At 36.3% G+C, this 10,347-nt stretch overlaps 1 protein-coding gene across 1 annotated transcript; it reads left to right on the top strand.

Annotated features, from left to right (window-relative positions):
• Positions 1–1,517: 1,517 nt before the first annotated feature.
• On the top strand, positions 1,518–8,728 carry LOC144562484 (disease resistance protein RGA2-like). The gene is made up of 5 exons (XM_078311724.1): positions 1,518–1,989; positions 2,206–4,709; positions 5,063–5,194; positions 6,402–6,527; positions 7,967–8,728. The coding sequence occupies exons 1-5, from the start codon at positions 1,573–1,575 to the stop codon at positions 8,397–8,399; spliced, it is 3,612 nt and encodes a 1,203-aa protein (XP_078167850.1). The 5' UTR covers positions 1,518–1,572; the 3' UTR covers positions 8,400–8,728.
• The last annotated feature ends 1,619 nt before the right edge of the window (positions 8,729–10,347 follow it).

Here is a 10,347-nt window from a genome sequence, read left to right as displayed (position 1 = left end):
GAACAGTATGGGATAGAGGTCGACAAAGCCGCAATTTACATTTTTATAGGTGTGGTGGAACAGAAAAAAAAAAATATATATATATATATAGAGACCGAACCAACCGTTCGGTCTGGAGAAAAAAGAATATAGACCGAATGGTCCGTCCGGAGAACACTGGCGGATCTTCTATGGCAGCAATCATGAAAAATTAAAAAAGAATTGAAAAAACGAAAAAAAAAGTTGAGACCGAACGGTCCGTTCTGTACTTATAGTTAAAAAAAAAAACAATCATGTTAATATCATAAAATTCATTTAATTATTTATGGTTTATAAAAAAAATCCTCAATTTCTCGTCCTTGTATACCGATAAGTTCAGTAATATTTTTAAGGGAAAATTTCCAGTGTACCCATACAAATTTTCAAAATAGCCAATTTCCCCATAATAACACCATAATATCCAATTTCCCCATAAAAATTCAACATTATTTCTGTCGTTTAGTGAGTGGGCGTTGATTGAGGGGAAGGAAGAAACGGAGAGGGGTTTAGATTCTCTTTCATAACAAGTTTTCTCAGATTTTGTCAGGAGATGGAGAGATCCTTCGTTGCGTAAAGATATTAGAGGAGGGTTCAAATGCACTCAAATTTTTGTGTACCCAAATGCATTTTATTCTTTTTTTCCATTTTCAAAGTCTAAATAGTCAATCTGAACCGTTAGATGCGATCTACATATTAAGATGTGCTTGGAGACCAAATTTTACATTTTTTGGAATTTGTTTACTATTTATTAAGCCACTTTGAAAATCGCTGATCCAATGGTCCAGAAAATGTAAAATCAACGATTTTCAAAGTGGTTTAATAAATAGTAAAAAAATTCCAAAAAATGTAAAATTTGGTCTCCAAGCACATCTTAATATATAGATCGCATCTAACGGTTTGAATTGACTATTCAGACTTTGAAAACGGAGAAAAAAAATTTGAAAAATGAAGTGCATTTAAGTGCACAAAAATTTAGGTGCATTTGAACCCTTCTCAAGATATTAACAGACTACTAACTACATACAATACTATTTCGATTAAATAGTTAATGCGCTGCATAAGTCAAAACTACTCTGTTAATATCTTTACCCAACAATTTAATCAAAAAAATATCTTTACCCAACAAAGGGCTCTCTCCATTTCTTGACAAAACCTGAGAATCTAAACCCCTCCTTTTTTTCCTTCCCCTCAATCAACGCCCACTCACCAAACGACAGACTCTCCTTTCCCCCATTTACTCGCCGATTCCTCTGTTTCCAAATCCAACTCCGAAGTCTAAACTCCAAACCCAAACCCCACGCTAAACGCCCACACTAAACTCGCCGATTCAATCAACGCCCACTCACTAAACGACAGATATCCTAAAAAAAAAACTCCGAAGTCTAAACTCCAAACCCCACACAACACTTCACAACTCAACAGTACTATACACACCAGATCACACTCCAAAAAGAGAGCAACCAACAGCACTTCCAAAATTACATACACATCTCTTTTTGTTTTTTTTTGAGAATAACTTGGTAGCTTACACATCTCTTTCTCTCTCTCTCGGCAATGGATGTTCACCCGAATTCGAATCCGAATCCATCACCCCTTCCCGCTGCTCTCTCCCCCAAGCCCCTAGACACGAACATGAATCCGAATTCATCACCCCTTCCCGCTGCTCTCTCCCCCAAGCCCCTAGACACGAACATGGATCCAAATGAAAACCCGTACCCGACAACGTTCGTGCAGGCGGACATATCCTCCTTCAGGCAGGTTGTACAACTCCTTACCGGGCCGACACAAACCGTCTCGGCTGCATCTAAACCCGCCACAACGACAGGCGCCACCGCCCCAAAGAAAACCCCCTTCAAACCCGCTCAACAACTCTACAAACGCCGTGCCCACACCAAGAATCTCGGAATTATCCGACCCGTTAACGTAATACCCGTTAACGTAGTTGCTAACCAGAAGAAGCTCCAATCTGAGGTAATTATATATTTTTTTTCTTCCTTTCTGTTGCTTTTCTCGCCTTTGATATAAGCAACAACAAAAAGTCATTTTTCCATATAAATAGTTGATTCTTTGTGTTAGAACACGGGAATATCTGCAGTACCAGCATTAGTGATTTTGAGCTGTTTTTCTTTTTGTGTGTTTTCTTCTGACAATCACTGTTACTCATACTTATTTTTTTCTCCTTTTAAGCTTGATGAAAGAATGGAGTCGGAGTCATTCCAAAGGAGTTCCAGTGTTGGTGATTCACCAGTTTACGGCAGAGAGAATAAAAAGAACTCGATCATTGAATTCCTATTGGCAGATGATTTCAATAGAAACAATCTCACTGTAGTCTGCATAGTTGGTGAAAGCGGTATTGGCAAGACCAGTATAGTTCAACTTATTTACAGTGAAGAAAGAATATTAGATTACTTTGATGCTCGTATGTTAATTACCATGCCTGAGAAGTCTGATGAAACAAGACTAATAAAGAAACTCATTGAGTCTGTTACGAGCTCTCCTTGTCCCATGACAGAGGCAGATTTACTTGAGGAATTGTTGATAGATGAATTGTCAGGTACAAAAGTTTTTGTTGTATTGGATGATGCTGACAATGAAAACCCATGTTTTTGGAATAAAATAGTAACCATATTAAACCATAGTACCAGAGGAAGCGTACTGCTGGTCACTACTAAGAGCAAGGATGTAGCTGAGGTCATTGGTGCAATGCAAACTTTTAATTTGGATCCTTTATCTGATTATTACTGCTGGAAAATTTTCTGGCAACATATATTCACTGGTCTTAATACAAATGCCAATACTGAGTTAGTAGAGACAGGCAAGCAACTTGTTTCAAAGTGCCAGCACAACCCCCTCTGTATAAAGGTTCTCGCTGGACTCCTTGTGTGTTTAAAAAATGAAAAATCTTGGGTTGAAATTTTGAAAACTGATCTGTGGAATATGGATGGGTTTGATGGGGATACATTGCCAACTCTAAGAGTGGGTTATGAACTAATGCCAAATGACCTAAAGAAGTGTCTTCATTATTGTTCCTTGTTTCCAAAGGATTATTCCTTTGCGAAACAGCAGATTGTTCGTATGTGGATGTCACAAGGTTTCATAATCTCCATGGAAGGAAGACAACCTGAAGAGGTTGGTCTTCAGTATTTTGATGAGTTGCTGTTGAGAGGGTTCTTTCAGCACTCACCTATCCATGATGTAGAAGAAGATAAATTTATCATGCATGATCTTATTCGTGCTTTGGCAACTAACTTATCTCGAAAAAAGGGCCCTCCAGATGAAGATGCTCTAGAGAGGATATTTGAGAATTGCTTTCATTTCTCTCTCAACCCCTCAAAGATCCAAATGGGCGAAATGAAGCCTCTGATAAACTCAGATTTGCAATCTTTCTTGGCCCTCACTAGATTTTCTTTACAAACAAGGATAAACATGTCTATTCTGGATATTACCAGCTTAAGTGATCTATTCACAAAATGCATAAACATAAGAACCTTGGATTTAAGTTGTACTGATATTGTGGAGTTGCCAAGCTCAGTTGGGATGTTAAAACAACTGAGGTACTTGGGTGTCAATAACACAAAAATCGGGAGCATACCAAGAGAATTATATAGCTTGGTCAGTCTCCAGACTCTAGAGGCCAAAGATTGCCAACACTTGGTTGAATTACCTGAAAGTATGACGGAACTAACGAACCTTCGCCACCTTGATGTGAGCAAAAAATCAGGTTTTGTGAAAATGATGATTGGTATAGGGCAACTGACAAATCTCCAGTCATTAGCAGTCTTTTGTGTAGGTTGTGAAATGCCATATTGCAGCATCGGAGAGTTAAAGGATTTGAACTGTCTTAGTAGTTGTCTTCAGATTGCAGGGCTTGAGAATATTAGATATGGTTTAGATGCTAAAGATGCTGCTTTGCACAATAAAGTGCATCTTAATACCTTGTGGCTGCACTGGAATGATAATACAACATGTATAGAATCTGCAGAAAGTGTTAGAATTTCTGAAGAAGTTTTGAAAAATCTGAAACCAAACCCAAACATTGGGGAGCTGATTATTAGAAACTACAGAGGCAATTTGTTTCCAACTTGGATGGAAGATCCTTCATTTTCAAAATTAGTCTCGATTATTCTGGATAAATGCCTCAACTGTAGCCAGTTTCCGGCACTTGGTGGCTTGTCATCTCTAAGGCATCTCAGTGTGCAAAAGTTATACCATCTGGTAAGGCTGGAGAACACAGATAGCCAATTTGTTTCGAAGAATACTCCCAAGTTTCCATCCTTGGAAACACTGAATCTGTGGGAGATGTACGATTTGGAAGAACTATTTGAGACAAGTGATTGTGATTTTCCCTGCCTTCGCACTCTTTCCATAAGTAGGTGCCCCTTGTTGAAGAGCGTACCTTGTTTTTCTTCCCTTCTGAGTTTGTCTCTTTATTGCTGTGTGAAACTACCTTACCTCCCGGATTTTCCTTCACTCAAGTCATTTAGGATTGATGGCTTTAAAAAAATGAAGTCACTCAAGTTGCCTAAAGATCTCCCTTCTTTAAAGGAACTGGAAATTAGAAACTGTAACGAGCTTCTTTTAGTGGAGGGGTTACCAAAAATTCCGGAGAAGCTGAATGTTGTTCATTGCCCAAAATTTGATTCTTTCAAAAGCTGGAAACCATGTCATTCAAAATCAATAAGCACTACCAGGTATCTACTTTGTAAACTTAACAAGAACTTTTAACCTTTTTCTTTTCTCCTTTCCCATCTTTGGCAAATAATTTTAGATAATTTTTGTAGTGATGCATTATGATCTTAAGCTCTGAGAATGCTTTGTTGGTTCTACTATCATATTTTATTTTTTTCATCCTGTGCTAGCAACTTGGATATACCTGCTTACATGATTTGCTGCTAACACATATAGCAGCTTATTTTTATCTTTTAAATGATTGTGGACTTGTTATTTTTATCTTTTTATCTGCTAACAAATACAACCCTGATTATTTATTTGCTCCTGAAGTGATCAACTCATCGAGAACGAATTGTTTGTCTGATTTATCTAGAACGGATGAGAGCATGTTGAGTCATTCCGTTTCTAAAAGAGAGAGAGAACCTAGTGATGAAGACACAAATGATAAGCAACCAAAGGCAGATAAGCAACCAAAGGGGGATGAAGTAGATTTCTTCACAAAAAGGTGGTTATATCTTCTCAGTTCTTTGTGTGATATGTTTATAAAGCTTAAAGAACTTTTCAGCACTGTAGTTGAGCTGCAATATGGCATTTTCTTTGTTACCATTTACCTTCCTTCAGTTAAAAGGAACATCTCTACGTAATGTTTGCTGTAGTTACTTTAGGCAATTCCAGTAGGGTTAATAGGATTACAATTTAGTTCAGTTCCTATCTGAACTAGGATCCATGTGTAAAATTAAATCCAAGATAGAAGTTACTACTAGAAGTGCATCGGAAGCTCTTCAAATTCGAGCCGTAATCTTCCTTCTTCTCACTTGCTTGTTAGATGTGCGCAACAATAGTAACCACGTATCTGTTGGTATCCACACAAACAAGTTGGAAAACAACCGTGAGTCGTTGTGCTAGCACCGAACAAACAACCCCATTTCTCACTTTCTCTCTGTTTGTGGGAATATGCGTCTATATTCTTTTTCTTGGAAATAATGTTTGGCACCCAGTTTCTTTGCTTCTATGAAACTGATAGTTTTTTGTACACCTAAAATGGCTGTGGTGAGATCACCACAGCCCTCCATCAGCCTACATAACTGCCATACATCATAACATTGTTTTGAAACACAAAAACTGTCTTTAGGAGCCAATGCTACTTAAGTAGTAAAGTAACTATTAAGTCCTTAATTGTCTTCTCCATCTTCTTCATCTGCCCCAGTGAACAGCATCGCTTGTGAATTTCTAGGGTCCCACACCCTCAAAAGGGATTGCTTCAATTAGCTCTGGCATCTAGTGTTGTAGAGTCTTTGGTCTTCATTTTTTGTATTTCCTGTCCAATAAGTCACCAAGGAGATAATTAGTAATGTGGTAGTTCTAAAAGATTTTTTCTGTGCAGCTTGAAAGCATATCTCATTTCTCATTTTCCAGATTGTCCAACAGATAGAACTGAAAACAATCAGGAAAGCTTTGTCTTGTTCTCATTTTGGAGCTTTATACTCCCTCTCTCTTTCTCTTTTTCTCTCTTGTTTTATTTTAAGTTATTCTTTATTACCATACCACATCACTTGCTAAAGCGGCAGAGAAACAAATACTCAGGCTTGGAATATGTTACAGTACATTAATATTTAATACCCATGTTTTAATTTATTATTTCAAAATTTTAATATTCAACGAGTAACTTAGTTGAGGCATAAATTCTTACCTTATTTTAACAATTACTGCAGAAATGGAACGGTAAAGCGAAAAATTAGTGGACCGTTGGATGCAGTTGATGATGGATATAGCTGGAGGAAGTATGGAGACAAAAAAGTCCTCAATGCAACACATCATAGTAGCCAACCTCTATATATGTATATATATATTTTATTGTTTTCTTCTATCGAAAGGAAGAACAAGAAAAAAATAAAGCAATGTCTATGTTTATTTCTTTTCTCACCAATACAAATATAATATTTTTAATTAAAGGAAAACCTCCTGAAAAGGCTCGCAAAAAAATCAAGCGGGAATTTCACGTACATCTCTCAAAACTTCAAAATTATGTATCCCCTAAAATTCATAATATCATATTTACCCCTCAAAATTTCAAAAACTCACAAATTTACCCAATTTAATGTTTTTTTTTTCATTAAAACTCATTTTAAATTTATGAAGTTACAATTTTATCCTTTATTAAAAAAATAAAAATATGTACTGTGTAAGAAAAATGTTCAGCCTTCTACTTAGTCGATTTCCAAGGGCAAATGATTCATTTCTTTGGTTGTGATGCATACATAGTGGCAGTTTGGCATATGCTTCTGTGCACATGACAAGTAAAAAAATGAACCATTTGCCATCACACTGGCCAATTAGAATAGTGAACATTTCTCTTAAACTGGCTACATGTTTTTTATGTTTTTAATAAAGAGTAAAATAGGTACTCTATAAATTTAAAATGAGTTTGAATTAAAAATTTAGAGGGGGAAATATGATATTATTAGTTTTAGAGGGAGGAATACTTAATTTTGAGGGTTTTGAGGAATTCCCCCAAAAATCAAATTACTACTGATATTAGAAGAAAATATAATATTGATATATATATTTTTTAGTATGAACAACTATAATTTTTAACAGCACATGCATCAGTGAAAAAGGGTCTGAATATACAAAATTACTACTGTAAATCTTATGTTGACCCACAGGTTTGACAAAGTGACAATTAGGCCAGAATCTTGTCACTGGTTCCATAAAATATTACAATCATCACCAAAAGCAAAGGATTACTATTCTCACTGTTCTGGATAACCACCAAATCATGATTTCTATATAGAACTGATATTATTTCTTTTTTAATTACCTTCCTTGTATATGTATAAGACAGAATCCATTCAATTTTTAAAAATAATTTCTAATCATGAACTTATTGTGAAATCCTTCTTTCCAATCCTTTCGACATTGGTTCTGTAGGAGCAAATCAGAAAAATTGATAATAGAACTATCTGATTTATATAAACTTAGTTATTGGAAAAGAAGGCAATGACTAACAATCTGTTGCACCTTTTCAACTGTAGGATCTTTTGATTTGGAAATCATAATCAGTAAAGAATATAAAAAGCCATTTTGGGGGTTTAAAAGAATCTTTGTTCATTAGTAAACCGTAATTCTGCCTGACTTTGACTGTTCTTTTATTTGTTTATTTGACATTTTGACATAGAACTACTCCCTATTGACCTTAGAACAATAAAGGTCAAATATTTAAATGTTGACAATATGGTTATGGTAAATAGTGACAGAAATTTTGTTTATATTATAGGTCTTATTTCCGTTGCACCTTTAAAAATGACAAAAATTGTCAGGCTAAAAAGGTGGTGCAGCGCTCTGATGAAGATCCGACAATCTTTCATGTCACATATATAGGCGAGCACATATGCACACAACCTGCTGCTCAAACTGACATAACTCTTTCACTTGGACGTCAACTAATAATGCCTACACAAAATGAGTCCGATAAACAAGTCATGTTAGACTCCACCAACCCTAGTTTCCCAATCAAGACTCACGAATCAGGTCACGATGAACAAAGCACCATCACCTCTTCTTCCGGTACCAGTTTTGGTGGGGCATTTTCATCAGGATTTGGGTCTTGGGGTGTTTCTGACTTTCATTCGGCACTTCCAAATGAATATGGTGGTGATGTTGCAGGGGTTTCAAGTTTTCATGAGTCAGAATCCGAGCTCGATGAATAGGATGGTGATACTGGTGCCTTGTTCTGGAACTTCGGTAACCAATGATTTCAATTTTGAACAACCTTGCCAGATGCCTTCAAGCAAGGCCAAGGGTACAAATTCACACGCCAACAATTATTAGCCAGATTGAGAGGGCTCTTCATTCTTCTTCTTTTTTCCAAATTTTTTTTTTATCATTCTATTGTACTGTATTATGATTTGTCTGCTAACCAATGTAGGATGTGGAGTACTGAGGTTGTAGTTTAATTTTAGTGCCTTTTGCTTTAGATCCTGTAATGAGTAATTGTGCAAATGTGTCACGTTGATAAATCAGAGTGGTCTTATTTTAATGGTCTTTTATTTCCGTTCTCCCAATGTTAGTTTTATTGAGGGTCTAAATCTTGGATCTTGCATGTTCAAGGATAATAATTCTGCATGAATTGAACAACTTATAGATTAAGGCCGAAAAAAGGGTTTGTCCCAAGATTGATATGTAAATGGGTTCGGTTAAGAAATATGGTCAACTGTTGGTTTTCTGGCCCAACCTTTTCCCAAATTACCTCAAGCCCAAAATAGTTAGGCCTAGTAGCACCTAACACCCGACCCAAGATATCTGATTCACATCGTGTTTAAGTTTACATTTAATTCAGTGGGCAAGTCCTTATGTCAGATAATTACATGTACTTATAAATTATAACCTACGCACATTAATTAAATAAATGTGATAAGGAAAATATTAAATAAATGCTGTTTCACTATTCGGTGCTGGGGCGGAAGTGGCCAATTGTTGGAGTAAACTTGACGTCGGAATGTATATGTTATATGGATTGGAGGAAAAAAGGTGCAAATAACAGCAGGTCAGATTATGTATACAACTTATATCGTAAAAAGATAACCACATAGATAAAGAAAAGGAACGGTTTTGGATCAACGTGTAAACACAAAACTTGTCAGGCTAACACGTATGTTTCGCTGTTCTATCTTTTGCAAGTTGCAACTACTTGTACAAAAAACTGAGGTTTTTGTTTCTCTAAATTCACTGTTCTGAAAAATGAACGGCAAGAGAAATTAAAATCAGGTGGTAAGCGTGAGCGATGAAGACTAATTTTTATATCACAATAATAGGTTGGCTCTGAAATACCGTCCTTAGACTAATTAAAGATGAAACAGACTACAATTGGGATATAATCATATAAATATTAGACAACTAAAGCAATAATTTGTTAGATTAGTTGATGCAAGTAAAATGGTATTACAATGGCATGTTAGTATTCAAGGAGAAAACACATCAACACCAGACTGTCCATAGAAACTTCAAGAAGGCTCAAAGTCAGAGAAGTTTAAATCCCAACCGAGCAATTTTTTTTAAGCTCGCCTTAGATAATGCAGGGATATTTAAGTTTCGTGCCATATCAAAATAAACAGTCCAGATCTCATTCTACCAGGCCAGGTGACTGGATATAATTTCAAAGCAGACATTTTTATTAATAACCAATATTTTATATATTTTACCACAAATAACTAGGGGTGGCAACGAATCGAACATAACCCATTTCGAATCGAATTAATTGCGAGCTACACATTTTTCGAATCGAACCCGAATCGAATCACGAACTAAATTATTTTTTAGCAGCCCTAGTTATACCGGTAGTTTATACATTAATTTTTTCTCGCGGGACAAAATTCACATGGCTTTCTTTTACCAGTATGAACTATGAAATGAGTATTTTTAAGTTGAAAAATTGTTCATGAAAAAATACATCAGAGACGGTTTTCCTGGTATGAACTATGAGAGACGACCGAAGAGAGAGGAGAGACAGTCATCTGGCCGGAGAGAGGAGTGACAGCCGGAGAGACAGCCAGTCGCCAAGAGCGTCGGCTATATTTTAGAGCTAGAGGGAGAGTGAGTTAGGGAGAGGTGGAGAGAGAACTAGGTTATTGAGATTTGAGAGCGAGAGAGTGTCGGCTA

This window comes from Carex rostrata, chromosome 11 (assembly GCF_964058835.1).
Source record: "Carex rostrata chromosome 11, lpCarRost1.2, whole genome shotgun sequence".
Classification (NCBI taxonomy): domain Eukaryota; kingdom Viridiplantae; phylum Streptophyta; class Magnoliopsida; order Poales; family Cyperaceae; genus Carex; species Carex rostrata.
Note: the sequence above shows the minus strand (reverse complement) of the source record. Positions and strands in the feature narration are given on the sequence as shown.